Source organism: Nannobrachium achirus (assembly GCF_963921795.1).
Source record: "Nannobrachium achirus genome assembly, chromosome: 3".
NCBI classification, from domain to species: domain Eukaryota; kingdom Metazoa; phylum Chordata; class Actinopteri; order Myctophiformes; family Myctophidae; genus Nannobrachium; species Nannobrachium achirus.
Window position 1 is genome coordinate 49,108,881 of NC_137812.1, and position 26,291 is coordinate 49,135,171.

The following is a 26,291-nucleotide window of genomic DNA, read 5'->3' on the forward strand; positions in this document are numbered from 1 at the left end:
TTCCACTTGAGTACTGTATTATGTCAAAGGGGGTCTGAGCATTTGAAATGTGATTATTATTACAGATAATTACAGGCGTATTAAATACCTTCCATGTGGTTTACTTAAATTTCAATCAAACTATTCTCTTTCTCTGAGATAAAATACAATGTAACAATTTTGTCGAGAAGGAATATGGGTCTATTTTTGTCCTGCCTCTCAGTAACCTAGGAAAAACAAACAAGTAGGCCTACCGGTACATACTTCACATCAACCAAACCAATGACCTGAATCTCAGCGTTTCTCTTTTCCCAAGTGCTGATGTAGCTGCTTTTCTATACAGGCCCATGCTATTTCTGTGTGCTGTGAATACTCTACGCATTGCACCACTCTTCTCCCCCCAAAAGCCCAGTTGCTCTTCCACAGTACCTGTACCATTAGTTTAAATGCCTCAGCTCATGTCAGGGGAACCCCTGGGGCCAATGTTCATACTCGCGGCAACCTGGGGGCTCCAGCATCCTGTCCAAGGTGCCTAGACTGTTTCAGCCTTAGCATCTGACAAAGCCATGGATGGGTGTTTCCTTGTTAGCTAAAAGCCCTTGGGGGAGAATTATCGTCTTGGAGCTCATGCTGGGTACAGTGTAGTGAAACTGTAGCCTACTACAGTTAGCATTTGAAGATGAGCCCCCTGTTCTCATTATTTCAATGGTATATTGTGCAGCGTAGCAAAAAAGAATTAAATAGAAAGGAACATGTACAGCCATGGATCTTCATGTAATTAATAATTAGAGTTAAATGTTGAAAACAACAGCAATATGATGTGATGGGGTTGAACAGTAAACATTTAGCACTTGTACAACCACGTTTGTAGACACCAATTAGCAAATTATTAAAAACAAAAGGTATTTTAAAAGCATTAAGCATTTAAAATAGCATTATTTTACCATTTTACCTGTGTTTTATATAAGAGAAGAGACGTGTAACTACAGTGTAATCATGTTCCATCTCAGTCACACACCAGAGAGCAGGTATTATACAGTGCTGGCATGTGCTCATTAAAATCACCTTAGGAGAGCATGGAGTGTCCTTGTGGAGACTGAGGGCAAAGGGCTATGGCATACAGATGGACCAGTGTCCTCCTGGTAGTCATCACAGTGGGTGGTATTTGCTTATGTGTTTCTGAAAGCCATGGCATTTCCACGTGCCTACCCCCTGTGCCAAGAGCTGCCACATCTAATCTGCACCACCAAATGGGAACCAGTACCAACGACATGGGGGGTGAGGGGAGATTAAATATTGAAACGCTGCTAATTAAAGCTAGGATGACAAAGTCAGAAATAAGGAAGAAGGTAAAGGGGAGAGGGGCTGTAGTGATGGGCAGAGCAAAGCAGGGTAAGGGCAAAGAGAGGGCAGGAGAAGGAGGCAGATGAATACGATTAAGAGGTGAAGGAAGAGTAGGAGAGAAAGACACAGGGTCCGACTTTCTGCACGGGAAAAAATGACAATAACACATGGTGTCTCTATGACCCCATGCACCAGGTCCGAATTTGTCCAGATCTGACAAAATTTTCTGTTTTTTCTGGGTAAATCTGACCCTGTGTGCAACGGCGTTAAGGTTAGGATGTTTTATACAACCCTCAGCCCACCACAAGATTCAATAAATCTCCAGGTGGCCGTGACTGATACATTTCGGGAGTGGCACCCCTTCAGTCAGTGAATGTGGAAGGGAAGAAGGATGGCTACTTGACAAAGAACAGCATCACCTGGACATACAGTATAGTGTAGACCCACTGTCCTGAAACTATTTGAGTGGGGCTTGGATGCATACAAAGATCTGAAAAGATTGAATAGCTATGAACATGTTTTCGCTGTCACTCAATGTGGTGGGGTACTTAGTTTCAATCTAAGAGATCATGCAAAACTGAATGCATGAGGATGGAATAGAAGCTTATCAGGCCAAGTGGCAGGCAAGTGTGGTGTTCTAAGTTGATTAAAGCATAGCCTACAGTTAATTTAAGAGTATCCATTAAGTCTATAGTGTATCAAGGCCCTGTTGTTCTTTATTGCGACCGTAGGTCGCAGTTTACTATCAGAACCGTCACAGCTTGTCCGTGTCTGTCAGGTCATCTGTTCGGACAGGTAACGCCTGACACTGTGGTTCCCCTGACACATCACTGTGACATCACAGGTGACATCACAGTGATGTCGGATACTCAAGAGCAGGGATCTCCATATATGGGCATAAACAGGTGACATCACAGTGATGTGAGATACTCAGAGCAGGGATCTCCATTATGGTCATAAAAGGGATTATGTTAGGGATCTCCATATATGGGCATAAAAGGTGAGATGATGCCCAAATGATGCCCTGTTAGGAGAACACGTGTTCTCTATCCAACATTTGGCTGAAACTAGTCTTCTGTTAGACAATGTCTGATAAGCATTGTGAGAGAGGGAATCATTTCAATGTTTTATTACTGAAAATGATGTAATTGTTCTCAACTCTGGCCCTGAGGATCCAGATTACTGTTGGTTTTCATTCTATCTAAATTTAGACCTGGAATACAGGGGGAATGTATTAACTAGACCAAACACTAATGCTAGTTTTCTAGCTACAGTATATTATTCTGGATTGCAGTAGATAGCTGTAGTCTAGTTCAAGGACTGGAGTAGTGAGTCTCTGCTCCAAATGATGATGTCCATTAATAACTTCCAATGGGAATCAGGTAGAACTGGCATACAACTAGGGAATGTACCTGTTAAGAGCCTTCATGATGCACACATGGAGTAATAAATTAGACCTGATAAACGTTGTTCCCCATGGAGTCTATACTATAATCCCATTTGAGAAGCCACCAACACTCATCCAAAGAAGACACAGCAACTTCATCTTTGTCACTTTCTGTGCCTGAGACCAAGGTCCCTAATTTTTTCCTCACAATCCTTCTCAGCAATGTAGCGTGGTGCATACATGGGAATAATCGTTATAAGACACCCATTTGCTCCAGACAAATGATACCAGTGTGTTTTTCCAAGCAGCCTGCATTTCCCGTTTTTGCCTGTTTGTCATTATGCTGTATGAAAAGATTTGTAGACTGAGTTAAGGTTATTCACTTAGTCCTTCTCTTTCGATGAATATTCATCAATTGGAATGTATAATTTTAAAAACCTGCCTGCTGGCAGTGAATTCATGATAAAAGATGTATAGAGATCAACCTTGCATTTCATGTTATTTAATAGAAAAACAAGAACAGAGATTAAACAGGGAGCTTATATGCACATATAGAGTCCCATTTTTGCACGTCATAATAGAAATGAACTAGGTAAGACTTTCTTTATCAGCACGAAAATGAAAAATAATCCATGGAAAACAAATCTGAAAAAATTAAGAAAAATCAATATTGCAATAATAAAAATAAAAGGCCCCCAATACACCTGATAAACATATACCAAATGCAATGTGACTTTTAGTTAATTGCACAATATCTTGTCAAAGTGAATATACTGAGTGACAGTAGGATATGTATTCCCTTGATCAGTACCAGCACAGTACTGGTTAACATCTGGGAAGTCATACGACTGCCATTAGAACAAATATACATGCATTTCACTATATTATTGCCTTTTGACTTTTTAAATACTGTTTTTATAACATCATCTATTTCTAGAAAATAAGTGTGTAGTTGTCCATTTTCTTAATATACCTATAATGTCCTACTTTTATATCCTCTTTCCTTAAATCACAAACATCACACACAGGCGACTCTGTATACTGTACACACTAAAACATTCCAGTATGCTCACAGGAATAGCTGCTGTACCATTCAAATTTCACGTGGCATCAAAAATTCATCACAAGGAGATACTGATATTTTGACCTCTGGGATAGAGGAAATGGGAAGTAGAAGGTTTTAACATAGGCTACCTGTGTACTGTACTTCACTCTTGCACAGAGGAGGGAGGGGGGCGCACACAGCAGTTGGGCCCTCTGACATTTTGCAGCATTGACCTAAAAATGTTCAGCTGCCTCCTCTTTTTCTTCCTGCCATGTCGCGGAGAATCGCCCGTAGAGATGGACTTCCTGATCGAGGTCTGGAGTTTCCTCTCCTGCTCCTTGATTTTGCACTGCAGATGGCTCTGGATGGCAAAGCCCAGACACTCTAGGTCAACGCCAGCCCCATACACCTCCCACGTCATCCCTTGTTCGTCCCAAACCACGTCCTGAACGTTCTTTTCGTTCCCTGATTTGTCATCCACCTCTTCTTCCTTTCCCTCTGGTTTCAGCTCAGTCTTGCCAGGATTTTCACGCTCTGTTCCTGTAATAGTGGGCTTTGCTGTAGATGCAGACTGAGACAGAGCATTGCTGTCATCAGATTTGAACTGAGCAGTGGGTGTCTTGGCAGACTGCCCTGGAATAGATATTGTGGCCTCAGATTCAGGCATACACTGGGATTTGACCGTCTCTCCTTGATTGGGACCTACATTGGTCAACTGTTCCTTTTGGCCACTGGGTTCAATGTTAATCTGATAAACAGGCTGCAAGGGTGGAGGACCTCTCTGGATGTTGCATAGAGCTGAGCCAATCTCCTTAGGCTTGGCCCCTAGCCTATAATCCTGCTGCATGGAAGTGGCCTCGGTGTGGAGGACAACACTCGTGTTTTGATTGGGACACAGCTCGGCCTCTAGGGTGAGTATCTCCGACCTAGGATCCATAGAGGTGGGTGTTGAAGCCATAGGAACCTGCAAGGGAACCATCTGGTGTAGGCCCACACTGCTGTCCCCATGGTAGGCTACAGCCAGGCTCAGAGCGTCCTCCCTGTTGATAGCTCTGGTGCTGGGCCTGCGAGGTTCCGCAAGAGGCACCAGACTGGGACTGGTGGACACAGCCTTATTGCATGTGTTAGCTACTGCCTGCACCTCTACATCTTGCCATTGCTTAGTAGGGGTGCATGACAGGGAGGTCATTGTAGAGGCCTCGCTATAGAACTTAAGGGAGGAATGATGCTGCTCCGCAGAGACATCAGTCTCAGTCTGTCTGGATTCCTCAGCCACCTGCCCCTGTGCTGGTGTGTGATGTTGAGCCTGGGGTGGTGAAGAGGAACCCTGTTGTGAAGACATCGGCTGGTGTTTATCTAAAGAGGTGTGGGCATTTTTGACAGGTCGCAGGTCCTGTGGTGTGTGTGTGGAGCTTGAATTCTCATTTGTAAACCCTGCATTAGTGCCAAGGCTCCTGGGTGGAGCTGTGTTGGTGGTAGTGGTGATGGTGGTAGTGGTGGTGCGTAGAACTGCAGACTCCACATTCTGTTTAGTTTCTTGCAATTTGTATTCCGTTTGAGGAGGTGCTGGGGATTTCGTCTCAGGGGTACAAGCTTTAGAGGCCTGCGGGGGGCACTGCAACTGACCAGGGCTGGTGGCTGAGCTATATGAGGGGCTATTTATATTATCTGGCTCTTTAGATTTCAAGGGGAGAGCAATGTCCTTGTTTGTGGTGGCTGAAACCTCCTTTGCGCTACACTGCTGAGGTGTCAGCACTGATGCTGTATGTTTTAATTCACAGGCTTCGTCAAGCTTTTGATTGTTTGAAGAGACGTCGCTGTTGCTCTTCCCCTTAAGTAATTCTTTTTCTAAGGACACTCCACAGCCCTGCGGTGTAGGCTCTGCACAGATCTCCTCTAGCAGGCTCGGCCCTTTCACTCTGAAGTCATTCGACGGCATGTCAACCTTTGATGATGTAATGGCAGGCGACAGGGCAGCATTACAGATATCCTTCTCCTCTTCCAGGGTTAACATCCTCAAATTAGCATTACTATCCCTCTGGCTCTCTCCCACTCCACTCACATCTTGACCTGCCAGCAATGACGAGTCTGGTGGAATCCGTTGGCTGCGGCCCCCAATCACTTGTCCAGATTTCTCCTGGTTTTCGTTGGCAGGGGCAAGTGTGTCTGAGACTACACCGGCTCCAGCTGATTCTACCCTCTTTTGGGTAATTGAGGAGGAGGTGTTATTAGTAGTAGTAGTGGTGGTGGTGGTAGTAGTCATAGTGACATGTACATTATCCTCCCTGCACTCTGTAGAGGAAAGGGTAGAGGTTGGACAAACCTGTGTAAGGTTTAGGTTCGGTTCCTTTGCCCAGTTGGCGTTAGACTCCTTATTACCCAGAGTGTCGACTACAGGCAGCTGAGGCACCATCTGGACAGTCACTGTCCTTTTTGGGTTAGTTCCCATCCTGAATCCACCGCTTTACAGTCTCTGTGTAGTTAATCCAAAAGTTGAAAAGAGGTGTACGATATCCTAAATTCCCTAGAGCAGGAAAATATAAAAAAAATAGTGTTTCATTACATCATACACAAAATATGAATAACATTCATCACATGTACCAGACTATATTCACAGATACTATATATATATCACTTCTATTCTGGATAGTTTTGCAGTTGAAAGATCATACTTAATTAGAATAGAGTATACAAAGGACAACATGAATCCACAAATATAACTCTGAACTGACAAAAACGATTTTCTCCAAGAATGACAGTTAAGTACATTTTGTTGAACATCTGATTCTGCGTATTTGTTCACATCAGATTGTTATCATGTAATTACTAATTAGAAGCTGCAAACCTGTCTTAGCCTCCAATTAATTGAGTTAAAACAGTTCAGACACATAGTCAAATATAATTTGGTTTAATTAATAAGATATTCAGTATCTACGTGTGTGTGTGTGTGTGTGTGTGTGTGTGTGTGTGTGTGTGTGTGTGTGTGTGTGTGTGTGTGTGTGTGTGTGTGTGTGTGTGTAAAGACTGAGCTGCTGTTGGGCCACACTGAATCAAATGTAATAGTGTCCCACAGGTGTCTTCTATTCCAAAATAGATAATTGTAACAGTTACTAGCAGTTTCAAATACAGTTTCAAATAGTGCCACATGTATTAATCATAAATGTGACTGGTGTCATTTCTTAACAGCCACATTTTAATTTCTCTCTCTCTCTCTCTCTCTCTCTCTCATTAACATGCCAAGAGTGTGTTGTAGGAACTTGTAATGATGTTATCACAACAACATAAATATGCAGTATGCACATCATTGATATGAAATACAATTAAATAAAATACAATTTTTATCATTTCCAGTTTACAATTCATTGCATCAACTTAAAATAGCTCCGTAAAATCCCTGTAAACAACACACATTTTGCCATGCATGGTACAAATGACAAGAGACATCAATGTTTCTAGATTTCCCTAGGCCTATATGTTGCTATTGTCACATTATTTCTTCCATAGACCTAGTGAAAAATGTTTTATATGAACTGGCCAGTAAGTTCAGCAACCTGTCATTAGGGACTTTGTTAGAGAAAACTCTGGTATGCAAATAAGTAATGTGCAAGAGTATTCACTACCCCACATCACAATCACACAGCCACCTACACATAAGAGAAGACAGACACAACCTACTGGTGATTTACAATATGCATTTTAATTTAATTGCAATTAGCCTATTGGTGAGTGATCAGTTCCACTGACTAGCCTTTTAAGCCAGCTAATCGAACAAAGAACTCAAGCTTCTCCCTTGACCTTTCCTGTTTGCTATTAAAGAAATAGTCAAGAATGCTTGTCTCTTGGGAGCCATAAATATAATAGTTTTTTTAATATGCTAGCATACTGTAGGAAATGTCTAACTCGGTGAATAATAATATTATTATTAATAATAATAATCCATGTAGGGACTAATGCATAGATTAGAAAGCATTTGTGACATGAATAAAATAATGTAACAGACATATGTCTATATGTTCAGCTAAAATTAGGCTATATGAGGGCTGAGGCTATATTATTCAATGTAAATCGTAGCCTACTGATAGACCATAGGCTACATTTGTAGTACCTAGCCTTGAAGAGAAAATACATCTCCGCATGTAGGCTACAGAGCGAATGGAGCAGCAGACAGGTCTATGCCTACACATAGGATATGTTACAGAATAGATATATGACCACGGACTCCAAACCGAAAAGAAAAGCCAAGACAAGTGACGCTGATGAGCTCGCCGTGCCAATTAAGAGCAACGCTCCGCAGCTGCCCATCCCATCCCATCCCATCCCATCCCACCCTCGCACATTCCACGAGCACCGTCCGGTCCTGGTTTGACCTTGCGGATGCCTTCACCGTCAGACACAAACACAATAGAAAGGATTGGACGGGCAGAAACCACAGAAACGGACACTTACCTCGAAAACCGCTACGTCCTGTTCATATCATGAAGCCGTTGAGTGTGGACGGGAGATGGGTGACAGTATAGTCGCCGTGCAGGTTGCTCTCCTCCTCGAGTGAAGTGAATATCAAGTCGGTGTCGGTGACATCAAGCCACGCCTTCTATCAGAACCGCTCTGAATGTGAGTCTCATGTGGAAGAGGTAATGATGATAATTGGGTCCAACATCAGCCAGGCATTATCGATTAATTCTCCCGGGAAGAGCGCGAAGCTTAAACACAGACTGCAGAAGGTCTGGTTCCCCTCTTCGCATTCGCTCTGCACCACCAAGTAACATTGTATATATCATAGGCTTAATATAGGCTATAACTTAAGCCACTGTTTTTTATGGGTCCCCCTTTTTTTGTTTCCTGCATTTTGTTTTTTAATTATTATTCAAAAATATTTTCAATAAACATTCCAAAAGAAACCTTTTTTTTTCTTTCTTTTTACATTAATTAAAAACGAAATTCAATTGGGATTGGGGCCCCTTTGATTAAACCCAGGTGCTGTTATAATGAAGTTGACACTCTGAGGCTTTGTGGCTTTCCTTTGAGGAATTAAGTAGCCGCCTAGGATTGATCTTTACCCTTGAAAGCCCCAGGGAGGTGATTAGGTGAGACTGAGTACACAGAGCCTTTCCTTAAGTCTGACTCTGGCTACACCAGACCTTAATTACTGTCTATTACACAACTGGTGGTCAGTTTAATGTATGCACTGTAGCCTTCAAGTCTCCCATCTGTACTTTAGAGCCTGAGCATTCTATGGTGGAATAAACAAATGGTTCCACAATGCAGAAATATTGAGGTCACTTTCTCATGTAACAAGAGAGTCATCTTGTGGTGTGATTAGGAAAAACACAGCCTATAACAATAAACTGAAAGTAGGAACACACACGCACAGTATAGCACACACGCACACACACACGCGCGCACGCACACGCACGCACGCACGCACGCACGCACGCACGCACACACGCACGCACACACACACACACACACACACACACAAACACACACACACACACACACACACACACACACACACAAACACACACACACTCAGAGGATTAATCTGGGGTATCAGCTTTTGAGCTCTATTTTTATTGTCAATAAGAAGGGGGTCTTGTCTCTTTAACCATTTTTGTTATTAATAAGTCAGTCCTGAACATAGTTCTTCAGAAAAAAGGGGTGTGGAATTTAATATTATGTTTTGTTCGAATGTTGAAGCAGTAGGCCTATAACATGGAAAGGAGGGTCCGGCCGATAGTCAAACCTCAGATTCAAGAGGAACAATGTGGATTCTGTCCTGGTCGTGGAATAACTGACCATCTCTTTACTCTGGCAGGGATCCTGGAGAGGGCCTGGGAGTTTGACTATCCGGTCTACATGTGTTTTGTAGATTTGGAGAAGGCTTTTATAGGACAAGATTAAATCGGTCCGTTTCGGAGCACAACATCTCGGCAGCACCGAACAGCCCGAACCTCTGAATGACATATTGTAGTTTGGACAGAGACGAACCGATTTAAACTCTGCTCTAAAAGTGGAGTAGGCCTATCCATCGATCGGCCCTTAGCCGTCGGCACACAATGTTTTGTAATGGAAGCCGGTTGCTTTCATAAACACAAGAGCCCACCTACTCTACAACTACATCCGGTAGTTCACACACACACGCACGCACGCACGCACGCACGCACACACACACACACACACAGATTCTCTCTAGACTGTATTATGCAACTTGGAAAAGCAAATTGACTCCCCCCCTCAGCTCCAGTAGAGAACCAGCGACAATAAAGGGAAAGCTGACAAAAGAGAAGACCAAGAGTGTGAAGACTGTTACGTTAGCCAGGCATGTCGGAGAGCACTATTATAAACAAGCACATGAAATGGTTTTACACAAACAATCAACATCAAATCACTAACTTGGCAACGCAAGGTGTTTTTGCAAGGTGTGTCATTTTTGATAAGGCAGAGAACCAGAACTCACATAATTCATTGTATTATAATACACATGACAATAAACTTGAACTAGTTGGCACTGGAGGATCGGGAGACCTTCCTAAATAGCCTAAATACTATTTTGTTGACAGAGGAGCTGAACGATCATCTCACCAGAATCCATTTGGATGGCTTTGGAGGGCATGCTGGGACAGATGCCGTCATGGCGAAAGACGGACACGTTGTATACTTCGCCACATTTCAGGGAGCTGATCTTGCAGCTGTGTTCCTCTGTGTTGCAGCTGAGCAGGCTACGACGCTCTGTGTCTACGATGGTGGCCGTGAACGAGGTCGTGTTTGGTGGTTGCCAGGAAATCAGAGCACTATTGGTCTCACAGTCCAAGAAGGCTTCCACGTGGTTCGGAGGACATGAGGCTGGGGGGAAATGAAAAAAGAAAAAGAAAGAAAAAGACACAGTTAAAGGGGAACTAGTCAAGTCTGCGTGTATAAACACATTCCCCCCTCCTCCTCCCCTCTCTGACAGGCATCAGACAAGTAGCTGTCTTTGATGCTTTCATTGATTAGAGAGATCACTAACGAGCACGTGACACTTTTCGGGCCCAAACAGTTACCTCAGTGCACAACCCTTTTGAAGTTCAAAGGGAGCAATTAAGAGCTCTGGCTGAGCTCCCCCATCCCCTCACACACAAAAACGTCCAAACACTGGAACAGAATCAGAATACAGCCAGGGGGATGTGTCTTTCTGCAAGGAAACACCCCAGCACAATAATATAGCAGAAAGAGCTAATACACTTTCCAGCACCGGCCCCTGCCGCGGTATTCGCTGTCCCTCATTTTATATTGACACCAGCCCTTTGGCCTTGTGATTAGTTAAAGTGTCTGCCCTAAGACTGGGAGGCCAAGGTTTGATCCCCAGCTGGGTCATACCAAAGAAAAGAAAAATGGGACTAGTGCCTCCCTGCTTGGCACTCCGCATCAAGAATTGGATTGGGAGTAAGTCCCTCTGACATACTAGCATCATGTCCAGGGGGTGTACATGTACATCCTCACGCTACAGTAACAGGAGATAGGCTGCTGGGCCTCACGGCTCGGCAAGGCTATTATCAAGTTAAAACACACACATAACTGAGAAGAGAGAATCAAAGGAAAGCATGTTGGGAATTCAGTTTTTTAAGATGGCAAATGCTTAGCTTGCCAATAAACTGTTCACAGGAAAAAAGTTTAAACCTTAATGATCTGGGTGGAAAAGACACAACCAGTGAGTCGTACCCGTTTCTACACTGACTGAGGCGCTGTTGGAGCTGTTGCACTGGAAGCTGGAGGCAATGACGAAGGCTGTGTAAGTGGAGCTGCAACGCAGGCCCGTGACCTGACAGGTCAGATCCATTGTGTGACATGTGTGCACGTTGCCCTCGGTGTCAACAGCAGTGCCGATGTAGAAGAGCGCACCGCTGGCAATATTCCAGCACAGAGTGATGGAGTCAGAGCCACAGTCTGTGGTCGCTGAGACGTTCTGAGGTACACACGGGACTGCAGGGGAGGAGACAGAGGAGAAGAAATCATAATCCAACCCACAGCCATCTTGTAACTGTTTTTGTTTCATTTTTGTGGAGGACCTTTAACACCATTAGCTCTAGTATCCCTATTCTGAGAGCGAACATTCAGCAAAAGTAGCAGATCTACAAGCGTGTTGTGAGCTTGAACAGTATATCAGTTATTTTCATATAACGAAGATTATAGTGTAGAGTGAAAACAGGAGTGGGCCTAGTATACAGTCCTGGTGTGTGAAACATTTAGACAATTAGTGACAACTCCAAAAACACCAATTCTTTAATTTTCAGCAGAGATGTCCCTTACTTGTCACTGCCACCTCCAGGATCCTGACACTAGAACATTCGTCATCAACCGCTGTGATGTGGATTGTCAGCTGCTCTCCACAGTGTACATCATGCATGGCAGAGCTGTTGGTGACTGAGCTGTGGCTGTAGTGGCTACGATTCCCTATATTGCCCCAGGCTTCGACAGTGTAGGACAGAGCGCCCCTAGCGTGGTCCCATGTGCTGGTCAGGACATTAGACAGACAGTCGACTGAGGTCTTCACGTTCTGAGGCATACAAGGTGCTGGAGGGAGGAAATACATATAAACTAGCAGCTGAGGGCACAAACATACATGTCTGTAACAAACTGTAAGTCCAAAACAGAAATGAACAGCTAAGGAGCTGAAAAGTATTACACAAAGCAAAGCAGAAATCAAATTTGTGTTGACAATAAAATAATAGCTGGACATATTATATTCACAATATAATTGCTGAATTCAGGTTTTGTTATAAAATCCATAAAGTTCTACAGACATAAATGGATGTTGGAAAAGGGAAAAACCTATCAGGTGCCAATTCTTATGTGCAGATATGACAAAACCAACCAGTAGAATGCACTATTTGGCTATATTTTCCCAGAAAATTACACGAAAATAGAGTTTTAAATCATATTCAAATTAAGAAAGCGTTACATACCAGTATGTATTTCACCAGGCTGACTAACTTGGCTGTTGCATTCCCCACTGACAGAATACACATTGAAGGAGTAGCGACGTCCACACGCTGTATCAGTGAAGAAACAGACGTTGTCTGTGGTCATGCAGTTCTGTACCTCTCCCTGTGAACAGACACATAAAACACAGAAGGAATTCAACAGTTATCTTGCATTATCTTTATCACATTATTATCCTCCATGTATTTATTTTCTATTCCATGAGGTCTTTTGTGACAGTTTGAAGTTGAATGATGTAATGACAACATGACACAATTATTTTGTTATGTGAATGACAAATTCCATTATTTATGTCCTAATCCTACACAGACACATACTATGCTTAAATGTAATGTGATTGTCAGATTTCTTTAAATATATTTGTATATTGCAATGTCAATTTGTGATGCAAGGTATTTTTTTCATGTATGTAGGCAGGCAAGTGTAATACCTTAGAGTCTGTTGCTGTGGCCAGATAGTGGCCTGTGTTGTTGGTGTGTTCCCACTCAAAGATGATGACATTACTGGCACACTCACGGTACAGTAGACAGATAGTGGGAGCACAGGGAACTTTAGGAGACAGACAGAACAAAATACAAATAAAAGACAGACAACAATAACAGCTACAAGGTGAGGAAAATAATGCTATAGAGAAACCAGGTCAAACAATGTCATCAGAGCCAAGCGTCACAGTGATATTTAACAGTAAAAGCACCTTGATATTGAAGATTACCTCAGCGTTGCTTTTCAATGTGTGAGGTTTCAGGTTCTACACTAACACAGGCTTATTCATAATAGCCCAAGGAAAACACAAAATGAGACAGTGGAGCTCAATAGAAGACCCAGTTCTCAAAGCTGTGAGACTCTAATGTCAACTGACCATTCATCATTCACTACTGGTTTAGACATGTCTTTGCGGTGGCTGCTTTGGAACAGCCTCCCCCTCCACATCCGCCCGTCCATCGATGTCTCTACTTAAGACTCACCTTTTCGCCTTGGCCTTTAATGACAGTAAAGCCAAACTAAAAGTTTTATCACAACTTTTATCTTTATCTATGTGTGTACTTGAGTCTATACTGTAAGTGTGTGCTTCTCCTGCACACATAGATACAAACACTCTATACTATTCTATGAACACTAGCTTGTGCTTACACACATACATTTCTCTTGCCTTGTATCTATTGCTTTGTTTTGATTGCTCGTATGTATTGCTTTGATTTGCTTGCTCATTATGCTTTTTGTTTTGTTTTGTTTTGTTTGTACAGTATTTCTCTCTGCTTTTACTTGTATTTTGGTCGACTATGATTGTTTTTAAATGTGCTACATAAATAAAGTGTGACTGACTGACTGACTGACTGACTGACTGACTGACTGACTGACTGACTGACTGACTGACTGACTGAAATGAACAAGGTAACGACTATTCCCACATGGCAAATGATGTGTGTTACCTTGGCAATAGTTACTCTAAATTTAAAGCAACTGGCTTTGAGGTGGTTGATTCTTTGTGTTTCTTTCAAGTGTTGAAGCACAACAATATAGGCAAGCAAGCACCTCTTCCACCAAAGTATCAAAAGTGTACAATGTATATAGGGTATCTAAGCTTCAGTACTGAGTTTGAGCATGAACTGAAGAGTTAACCTCTGTATATCAAGTCCTGTATGCAAAAAGCTTCTAGAAAATGGGGACAAAATGACAGAGAATCACAGATCGGCTAATTTGGGAAACCATCGGCCAAAAAAAAGAAGATCGGTTTACCAGGGCTTAAATACATTTTACAATGACTTTACTACTGTATGCGTGCACATGTTTTGCACACAAGCAAGAAAGACATGTATATGTCCTTACACTGTAAGCCAAATTGCTGAACAAAATAGGTTACTCTGAAATTTGGTTACAAAAAAAACATAAAACTATCTTCAGTCTTACATGAGCTCAGTAATGGATAAATACAATCTCCAATGTTTGGACATCATTGGGCAACACACAGGCTGGGAACATAGCATCTCACCGGTCTGGAAGGTGGTGGAGTTGGCGTTGGCTATGCTCTCACAGCTCTCTGACATGGGGGTAACCTGCACCACAAAGCTCTGACCACAGCCCACTACAGTGATCTGGCACTCAGTTCCTTGGCTCGTGCAGGTCAGCATCGTTCCATCGTTGTTGATTGCTGCAGCTCTGTAGGAGTCCGCCCCGAACACAGGTGACCACGACACCACAGCGGAGCCGGTCAAGCAGCTGTAGTCCACCGATACAGACTTCACCGCACTGAGCACTGCAAGTTACATAGTTACATGCTGTGTGAACAACCGCTTCAAACAAATTGCACAAAATAATTGTATTTTGATGTGGCCCTGCTGACTTACTGTTGTATACGTAGTCTGTGGATTCGCCAGGCTCCATTAAGGTGTTGACCGAGGACACGGATATCAGGTATGAAGAACACAGATGCATGTCATCGAGGCCCACATGGACGTCTGTAACATTGGCTCTGTATGGTGTGCTGTTGGGGTCACCCAGGTCCCTGGCCGTGATAAGGTACATCAAAACACCTTCCACGGGTGTCCAGCTCACCCACACTGTTTGCCTGCCTGTCTGCTCCACCGTGACATCCACTGGTGGCTGCACCACTAAACATCAACATGAGAATTCAGTTGAAAACAGGAGAAAATGCTGTTACTGTGATGTTCTTAAGGCCCAGGAAAGCTTGATTCGTGTCAAAGGATCATGAAGAACATTAGATAAAAGCAGTGGTTAATGACGTGTACAGAATCAGAAACTGGCAGCTCAATCTATAAGTCGGAACCAGAGAACATGACAAGGGTTAATGCAGGGGCATACAGTGAGTTAACCTACTGCAGGAGTCTTCAACAGGGGGTCCAGGACCCCTAGGGGGTCCTCAGAGTTACTACAGGGGGTCCTCCAAATCTTTGTGTGATAGAAACTTGTTTTTTTTTTCTCCCTTTGTTATATTAACCACTTGGACCATAGTGTCCATATTCTGAGAACTTTATCCAAGAATAGCAAGCTCACAATGCCTCGCGCTGCGAGGCGTTGTGAGCTTGTAGATTGGCTATTTTTGGCAAAACGCTTTGGAGGTGGAAAAGAGCAGACTAAGTACAGTGAAAGGTCAAGTTTATTAAGTATTGACGGTTCTAGTGGTTAAATATCTGAAAACCCACATTAACATGAATCTAAAATATACTGATGATCGTGCTGTCAAACAATGAAACTACAGGTATATGGAATCTATGATAAGGTTGTTTGTGGGGGTCCCTGCTTCATCTCTCTCTCAACTAAGGGGTCCTTGGCCTGAAAACATTGAAAACCCCTGACCTACTGCATGCAATACTGAAATTCTGTAAGTTTCTTAAATTAATTTGGAGAGAGGAATGATGGAACACTCACAGGCTGCTTGGGATCTCACTCTGCTGCGTCCTCCTAGACCAGCAGCACTGGCCGTGTAGATGTAGAAGTCGTAGGTGGTGGACGGCCGCAGGTTTGACACCACAGCGCTCAGGTTGGTGTAGGACAGATTGTAGCGCTCCTGCGCATCCTGTGATTGCACTATCAAGTAGTAATGGTCTGTGGAAGGCACGTGCTCCCATTCCACCTGAATGGAAGTACTTGATAGTGCCCTGGAGTCGATTATCTGAGCCGCGTCTGGGACTGGAGAGGGACGACACATGGACAGGTAAGATGGATGTCGCACAGCCACAGCCCACGTCTCTAAAACGTCCACTGATGATTTTAATATCAAAATGAATGCATATTCATTTAACAGTAAGCTACTTAACTTTTCAGTTAGGCCTAGTTTGTTTTAGTTTTGTCTGTCAAAAGATGTGGGTAAAAGACTTGCTTCCCCTTGACTTGACATTGTTGAGTTCCTCCTTAACCCATTCAGGCCAGGTACACATTTTAGTGTATGGGAGGGGCTTACAGTACATGTACAGTATGTAGCAACAAATTTGATTTTGTTGGCTAATTTCTGATTTAGGCCTAATAGGTTAGGCCTACGAATTGTGCAGCTTACCTGTAGAAGCTATTCGTGTATCCTGGCATATTACGTTGTAAAACTGGAACACTTTCACAGTTACAGTATAATTGGCTCCCGGTCTCAGACCATTCACCAGTTTCTCAGTGTTGGCTGAAGGTAACGCCACTACAACAGTTGCACCTGTTGTAGTGGCGTTGTCACCTATCACCCGGAGGTCCAAATAATAATTAGTAGCCCTTGTGTTTTTGTTCCATTTAACGTGAAGCGATGAGGGGCCTGGAGACGTTATTGATGTAATCTCACAACCTGAAAGAGATGGAAAGGATTGGAGTCAACACTTTGAACTGAACATGTGACAGACTGAATTATTGTTATTGTTCCCTTCCCATGGTTTTAATATCTTTGTGTCTTATTTTTATTATGGTTGAAACTGGGCCCGAATGGAGGATCGATTGCTCAGACCGGCTGGAGCTGGAGGATCTACAAGCTCTACAACTGGTTTAGCCTGTAACAGTTGCTACAGATTACGTGTAATTGGGGGAATGCTTCACCTGTTTAAGCTGAGAACCATATTTCAAGTATAAACATGTACAAAAACATCAAATCTCCAATGAAAATCCAAAGATAGCCAAACATTTTAAAGTTTAAATGAAGGTGAAATTAAGAAGGAGTAATTAGAGCAAAAATGAGTATTCTTAGTAAAAAGTGTCAGAATGTATAAATAAATATAAAGCAGGAAGAACATTAGTGTGCCTGCTCTTCAGCAAGCCCATAATGACTTGGCAAAAGTGTGTTTGCATAGCTGGATGCAACAGAAATGTGTGGTTCTATGTGGTTAAAATGTGTTTGGGACTTTTATGTGAGTGCAGATTATGTTTACAGTGCGTATGTGTGTGTGTGCGTGTATGTGTGTACGGGTGGGTGGATGCATGTGTGATTGTGTGCGTGTGTGAGAGAGAACATTTGTATGAGGGTTATTTATTGGTATACATTTACAGTGCTGTCATGTTCTATAAAATTGATAATGTATCTGTTGTGTACACTGTATACTGTATGTACAGTACAGTACAGTACAGTATGCTGTCATTAATACAGAGTATGGAGCAACAGCAAGAAGTTACCTGACTGTGTTTTCTATATTTAATCATCTCTGCCTTATTTAAACATCTACAGTATACTATTGATATTAACCCAAATACCGTATAAACAGGTGCATATTCAAGTGTTTGGTACAGTTTTTCCTGGCCTATAATGAATTCTGCCTCTTTCATTGGCTAATATTATTACATGCATTTTAATTTTAACTTTACAGATTGCTATAGTAGGAGAACTTCATGTAGATTTATCACGTTTAATTTGCTACACCTGCAATAATGTTTCTTGACTGTTCTTTAAAATGCATTAATGTTAGTCTAAAAGCCATTCATTTAAATTAGTTGTCTTACCTTGTGCTTTAGTGTATGGTATCTGCAAACAAATACAGAAAATTCTTAAATTACATGCTGACAATATTATAGTGTCAAAATCATATTATATTTGATCATTATCAGGTCTGCCTATGTTTGTGAGAAAGAATGCCTCATATTTACCTGAGTTAGAGATAGCAACGCTAATAAAAAACCTATTGCTCCCAAAAAAAACATGTTCGACATTGACTGCCGGATTAGAATGACTTTAGAACGCAAGGGAGCCAAATACAAAAGGTGTTCTGGGTTGTTTTGAGCTTAAATTGGCACAGCTACTAGTGTTGCGTGGCACTGGTAACCAATCGGCAGAGGCCACAAATGGGGACAGACTCTCCCCTGAATAGTCCCAGGCAGTGAGGGGTCAGAGGTGAGAAGACTCTATGGCCCGATTCCAATCCGTTTACTGACTCACTGACTTCATGCACTCGTTCATGTGAGGTCCGCGAGGGCTTGAGGTCTGTCCCATTTGAAATTGGTGAGGCAGAGGGCTCAGCAGCGCCCTTTATGCACCCTTTCAGCAATTCGATACCGATATTTTTGGGGTCATTTTCTTTCCGATATCAATATCGATACCGATACCGATTTTTGGTGTGTGTAGTTTTATAAGTAAAAATAAAGAAGACTACGGTTGAAGGAAAATCAGAAGACACATGTGGCCGTTAATAGGCCTACATTTATTACAAAAAGCATGAAGTATAAAAGTTACAGCAAATGTAAAAATATTACGTTTTACTATAAAGTTATAAAATGAAAATATAAATCATAAATAAGTACATGAGCCTGAGGCCGCCACCATGGTATCTGTCTGTCTCTCGTTTAGTCTCTCTCTCTACCTTTTATTTTTTATTGGCTTTTTTGTCTCTCATCATCTCCTGCTCTGTCGCTCGATTTAGTTTGTTTATTTTTGTCATAGGTTTGTTCATTCATTTGCTGCTGCGTGTGGAGCACGGCACCTGTGCATAGTGGGCTTTATATTCTTCTTCTACTTCCTTTGTAGCAGTGTACTGGTACATTACCACCGCCTCTGCGGCTGTGGTTTTCTGCAAAACATGGGTGAAAAAATAAGTTATATATATTTTTTTACCTTAATCTGATGTTATTCCTTCCGATAGCCAGTCGTAGAGGGCCAAAAGGGACAAAACTCTGTGGAAAGACAGATGTAAACAACGAAAAAAAAAAAAAAAAAAAGAAGAATTGTTGAGTGATACAAATAAGCGATTTAGCGTAGCCAGTCGTAGAGGGCCAAAAGGGACAAAACTCTGTGGAAAGACAGATGTAAACAACAAAACAAAAAAATAATAATAATTGTTGAGTGATACAAATAAGCGGTTTAGCGTATTGCTCCACCGCTCGTGGTCGGAGCTGCAGTGAACTCGAGAAAAAAGAAGAAGAAATAAAAAAATAAACTGTACCAGTCATTCTGACCTGGGATATCGTAACAGTCCGGAATTCTCCTTTAATATGTTGGATTCATTTAACCTCGTCTTCAACCCTCCAAACGTAATACTTGGTCCTTGACCTGCTCTATACAAGTTTGCAGCATGGACAGAATGGACAAACCAAAAAGATATTAATTAGGCTGATTTATTTTTCTTCTTACAAGTGATTTTCAACAGTGTCAAAAATAATGTTAAATATTATGTTAAAAATCAAACCTCGGTTCGAAGTGAAGCGGTGAATTTGTATTCTGTGTTCTAGATCTATACATTCTGTGATCTATACTTTCTATGTGCTTTAGTTCTAGTTCTGGATGAATGAATGATTTTGTCTGGAGAGCCAAATTGTCATGTGAAGCTTGGCCAATCCTCAATTCTTCATTCTGGACATGCACGGGACATGTACGGGACAGACAAAACTAACCAATCACAGCGCATAGATGCGCTGTGATAGACAAAGCCACACCTTGGAAGCGGCTTTCACCGCTTCAAAAAGAAAAGGAAAACGAACAGCAGCATTGCGCCTCTCGTGCCCGAGACAAGGTGTCAAATGTTCAAACCTGGGCCTCTTCTTAGTGGCACCAACCATCTGGCCTGTCTTGAGGACAGGTTAATTCTATAAATTCACCTACATTATAGGTGGTGGGCCCTACTGTAGGCCTATATACAAAAATATGCAGTTCACAGCTAAATGCACACTTCCCTGGCAAGTGTATGTCCCAATTTCATTACCCTCCCTATAAAAGGAGCACTGAAACTTGCATAATACCGTATGATTAAATACAAACGAGAAGCCTCTCTGGGAGATTGGAGGAGCAGTAGCTGGTGCCTGATATTAACATAAACACAGAATATATTGTTGAAATCACCGGGGACGTTGAAGCCTGAGGGGTTCACCTTGCCAGCGGGTGTTATGCCAAAATATGTCCACTGTCGAGAAATGTCGTGGCCGCCGCGGGAGCGAGCAAGGAGGCGGGTGCTAATAGGCCTACTAGAGGAATAGTCAGGGAACATGTACAGGTGGATTTGCATAAGCGTAACAGGGGGGACAGTCAATTCAGGGACACACATAGATTTCAATAATACATTAATCACAGTTAATAACATTTGGTGAGAAACATTAGAACTAATACTATTTAATAATAACTAGAAGCCCAGCGTCTAGTCGGCGACCTGGCCAACTCGGGAACGATGTAAATAGAGAATGAATGCCCCGCCCTTTAATGCAAACCCCATTATACCTGTTGTCATAGGACCTGTTTTGACCATCTGTTTGCCTGTGTCCATTTATGCCCATATATGGAGATATCTGTATCTGTCTGTCTGTCGGCGTCCATTTTATGTTCATATATGGAGATCACTGCAGATATAGTTCTGGGTCCATTTTATGCCCATATGCCCATATATGGAGATATCTGTCTATTTGCGTCCATTTTATGCCTGCCCCACCCTTTAATGCAAACCCCAATATACCTGTTGTCATAGGACCCGTTTTGACCATCTGTTAGCCTTTGTCCCCACCCTTTAATGCAAACCCCAATATACCTGTTGTCATAGGACCCGTTTTGACCATCTGTTTGCCTTCTGTTAGCCTTTGTCCCCACCCTTTAATGCAAACCCCAATATACCTGTTGTCATGTTGCCGTTTTGACCATCTGTTTGCCTTCTGTTAGCCTTTGTCCCCACCCTTTAATGCAAACCCCAATATATGGAGATCTCTGCACACACAGTACCGGTTGCGGAAAACTCTGAAACTCTGATTTTTTTCCAATTTTTTTTCTCAAACATTTTTTTTTCTCAAATATTTTTTTTTCTCAAATTTTTTTTTTCTCAAAAAAAACTTTTTTCTCAAATTTTTTTTCTCAAAAAAATTTTTTTTCTCAAATTTTTTTTTTTCTCAAAAAACTTTTTTTTTCTCTAATTTTTTTTTTCTCAAAAAATTTTTTTTCTCAAATTTTTTTTTTCTCAAAAAAATGTTTTTCTCAAAAAACTACCTCAGGGATTTGTTTTCGACGAATATTTACTCCTATAGACGCAACGCGACGACCTAGAGGGGAGGCCGGCGTAGCCGCCCGACCTTCTAGTAGGCTACGATTCCCTTTTTCCCCAGGCTTCCACACAGTGTAGGACAGAGCCCCCTCAGCGTGGTCCTAGCTTTATCGGAAAGAGCAAAAGCCTAGCAGGTGCCACTTCTGATGTGCAGAACCAAAACCAAAACCAAACAGTAGAAGGCACTATTTGGCTATATTTTACCAGAAAATGACACAGAAAATAAAAGTCTGAGTTTGAATTCATATTCATATAAAGAAAGCGTTATACATCAGTGTCTATTACAACAGGCCGACTAACGTGGCTGTTGCATTCCCTTCTGACAGAATACACACACATACTGTATCAGTGAAGAAACAGACGTTGTTTGGTCAAGCAGTTCTGTACCTCTCCCTGTGAACAGACACATACAGCACAGAAGGAATTCAACAAGTTATCTTGCATTATCACATTATTATCCTCCATTTATTTATTTTCTATTCCACTGTCTTTTGTGATAGTGTTTGCCAGTGCTCAAAAATGTATCAATGATTTTATTTAGTTGAACGATAACACACTTATTATATTATTACGTGAATGACAAAATCCATTATTTATGTCCTGATCCTACATACAGTAGAACACATAGCCTAAGCCTACTATGCTTTAATGTATAGTCCACTTGCCAGAACCTGAACCCTGGCATATTGAGTACACCAAGGTTTTATGTTAGAAATGTTGAGTATGGGTTCCCAGCATTTAGAAACTGCCGGATGCTAACTTGCATATGTTGAGCAATTTTCATAATTTGCATAATTCGATTTATTTAGCATAATCCCCCATAATAATGGATAATATGTCAAAAACTGATTGGCTGATTTGAACAATATTGGAGTGGTTTTGGGGGTTAGTGAGGATGCTGAATCCATTTCTGAAATTTTCTAAATTCAAAATGGCCATTTTAAACCGGAAATGGCCATATACAACATAAAAAAGTATCAAAATCACCCCACTTTAAGTTGGTATAAGGCCATTTCCGGTTTAAAACGGCCATTTTGAATTTAGAAAATGGATTCAGCATCCTCAATAACCCCCAAAACCACTCCAATATTGTTCAAATCGGCCAATCAGTTTTTGACATATTATCCATTATTATAGGGGATTATGCTGATTAAAGCTAATTATGCAAATTATGAAAATTGCTCAACATATGCAAGTTAGCATCCAGTTTCTACATTCTGGGGATCCATACTCAACATTTCTAACATAAAACCTTTGTGTACTCAATATGTCCGGGTTCACAATGGGGCTCTGGGCTGGCAAGTAGACTAGTAGGTAAGGATCATCTGACATTTTTGTTATATTTGATATATTACAGTGAAAGGTATTTTTTGCATGTAATGTAATACCTTAGAGTCTGACAGTCTGTTGCTGTGGCCAGGTAATGGTCTGTTGTTGTTGGTGTGTTCCCACAGAAAGATGAAGACGTTACTGTCACACTCACAGTACAGTAGACTATGATAGTGGGAGCACAGGGAACTTTAGGAGACAGAACAAAATTTTAATAAAACTAGCCCTTACCCGTTCAAAGATATGAGCTCCGAAATGATGTGCAGTGTGTGGGTTATGGGATGTGCACTGTGCACACAGTATATGAGGGATGGAAAGTAACTTTAACTGGTGCTTGCATGCTAATATGTAGGAGCATCAATGTAAGAAACTAGAGGTTCGCGGGCCTTCGGCCCGCTCACATCTACAGTCCACGCCCGCTAAAAATAAATAAATAAATAAATAAAAAAAAAAGGAAAAAAAAAAAAAAAAGGAAAAAATTTTAAAAAAAGGAAAAAAAAGAAATAAAAAAAAAAAATGGGGGGGGGGGGGGGGGGGGGGAGAAGTGACTGTTAAGCCTCTGCTATTTCTCTGCAGCAGGCACATGCAAACACAGTGGTGTCAAATTTCACTCTCTCTCTCTCGCTTGCCCGCACCCCCTCCCCTGTTGCCTCCTCTCTCTCGTGCTTAGCGCATGAGCGGACGGCATAGGGTTAGGGGCGGTACTCCTTACGTCCTAGACGACTACCTATGAGTTGAAGTCGATGTAAAGGGGGCGTGAAGTGGGATGCGGCTCTTAGAGGAATGTATATATAAGATACCCGTTCCATTTAACGGCTACAGAGATACTGTGTACCGATCTGCATGATTTTTGGACAACATCTGTAACAGGGCCAGAACCCCCCCCCCCCCCCCCCCCCCCCGCCCGCCCGCCTGCACACACACACACACTCCCCCCCCCCCCCCCCCCCCGTGTGTGTGTGTGTGTGTGTGGGGGGGTTTGTGTGTGATTGTGCTAATGGCTTGAACAACAGCGCCCCTCCCTTAACATGTGTGGTCACAAAAGGTACTGTAGGCTAAATAGATATAGATACACCATAAAAATGCGAATATACAGCATACGATTTGTGAAAGTGACAAACGGGCTTCACAGTTATGTCAGGTGTGTTCATATGCTAATGGTGATGCGATTTCAGATCAATTGCTCCAACCACCGAGGAGAAACGCCGGGACAGACAGACACTCACTCACTCACTCACTCAGTCAGACATTCGCAAAATTATAGTATAGATAGATAGACAGACAACAATAACAGGTACAGGGTGAGGTAAACAATAGAGAAATCATCAAACAATGACATCAAAGCCAAGCGTCACAGACACTTTTCCCGTTAAAAACACCCTGATATTGAAGATTACCTCAGTGTTGCTTTTGACCATGTGAGGTTTCAGGTTGTACACCAACACAGGCTTATTCTCAAAAAAATGTTTTTCTCAAAAAACTTTTTTTTTCTCAAAAAACATTTTTTTCTCAAAAAACATTTTTTTCCTCAAAAAAACCATCACATTGTGGCCACCCTGTACCTCAGGGATTTGTTTTCGACGAATATTTACTCCTATAGACGCAACGCGACGACCTAGAGGGGAGGCCGGCGTAGCCGGCCGACCTTCTAGTAGGCTACGATTCCCTTTTTCCCCAGGCTTCCACACAGTGTAGGACAGAGCCCCCTCAGCGTGGTCCCAGCTTTATCGGAAAGAGCAAAAGCCTAGCAGGTGCCACTTCTGATGTGCAGAACCAAAACCAAAACCAAACAGTAGAAGGCACTATTTGGCTATATTTTACCAGAAAATGACACAGAAAATAAAAGTCTGAGTTTGAATTCATATTCATATAAAGAAAGCGTTATACATCAGTGTCTATTACAACAGGCCGACTAACGTGGCTGTTGCATTCCCTTCTGACAGAATACACACACATACTGTATCAGTGAAGAAACAGACGTTGTTTGGTCAAGCAGTTCTGTACCTCTCCCTGTGAACAGACACATACAGCACAGAAGGAATTCAACAAGTTATCTTGCATTATCACATTATTATCCTCCATTTATTTATTTTCTATTCCACTGTCTTTTGTGATAGTGTTTGCCAGTGCTCAAAAATGTATCAATGATTTTATTTAGTTGAACGATAACACACTTATTATATTATTACGTGAATGACAAAATCCATTATTTATGTCCTGATCCTACATACAGTAGAACACATAGCCTAAGCCTACTATGCTTTAATGTATAGTCCACTTGCCAGAACCTGAACCCTGGCATATTGAGTACACCAAGGTTTTATGTTAGAAATGTTGAGTATGGGTTCCCAGCATTTAGAAACTGCCGGATGCTAACTTGCATATGTTGAGCAATTTTCATAATTTGCATAATTCGATTTATTTAGCATAATCCCCCATAATAATGGATAATATGTCAAAAACTGATTGGCTCATTTGAACAATATTGGAGTGGTTTTGGGGGTTAGTGAGGATGCTGAATCCATTTCTGAAATTTTCTAAATTCAAAATGGCCGTTTTAAACCGGAAATGGCCATATACAACATAAAAAAGTATCAAAATCACCCCACTTTAAGTTGGTATAAGGCCATTTCCGGTTTAAAACGGCCATTTTGAATTTAGAAAATGGATTCAGCATCCTCAATAACCCCCAAAACCACTCCAATATTGTTCAAATCGGCCAATCAGTTTTTGACATATTATCCATTATTATAGGGGATTATGCTGATTAAAGCTAATTATGCAAATTATGAAAATTGCTCAACATATGCAAGTTAGCATCCGGCAGTTTCTACATTCTGGGGATCCATACTCAACATTTCTAACATAAAACCTTTGTGTACTCAATATGTCCGGGTTCACAATGGGGCTCTGGGCTGGCAAGTAGACTAGTAGGTAAGGATCATCTGACATTTTTGTTATATTTGATATATTACAGTGAAAGGTATTTTTTGCATGTAATGTAATACCTTAGAGTCTGACAGTCTGTTGCTGTGGCCAGGTAATGGTCTGTTGTTGTTGGTGTGTTCCCACAGAAAGATGAAGACGTTACTGTCACACTCACAGTACAGTAGACTATGATAGTGGGAGCACAGGGAACTTTAGGAGACAGAACAAAATTTTAATAAAATAGATAGACAGACAACAATAACAGGTACAGGGTGAGGTAAACAATAGAGAAATCATCAAACAATGACATCAAAGCCAAGCGTCACAGACACTTTTCCCGTTAAAAACACCCTGATATTGAAGATTACCTCAT

The 26,291-nt window shown here is 41.8% G+C and overlaps 1 protein-coding gene across 1 annotated transcript; it reads right to left on the bottom strand.

Moving 5' to 3' along the window:
• Nucleotides 1-9,989: 9,989 nt before the first annotated feature.
• LOC308282307 (fibronectin type III domain-containing protein 7-like) lies at nucleotides 9,990-26,291 on the bottom strand (the record flags this gene model as incomplete). The annotated part of the gene is made up of 14 exons (XM_080722654.1): nucleotides 9,990-10,027; nucleotides 10,338-10,598; nucleotides 11,454-11,714; nucleotides 12,042-12,288; nucleotides 12,726-12,839; nucleotides 13,165-13,283; nucleotides 14,725-14,988; nucleotides 15,080-15,343; nucleotides 16,122-16,382; nucleotides 18,156-18,177; nucleotides 22,049-22,054; nucleotides 24,995-25,000; nucleotides 25,999-26,104; nucleotides 26,287-26,291. The coding sequence occupies 14 exons, from the start codon at nucleotides 26,289-26,291 to the stop codon at nucleotides 9,990-9,992; spliced, it is 1,974 nt and encodes a 657-aa protein (XP_080578780.1).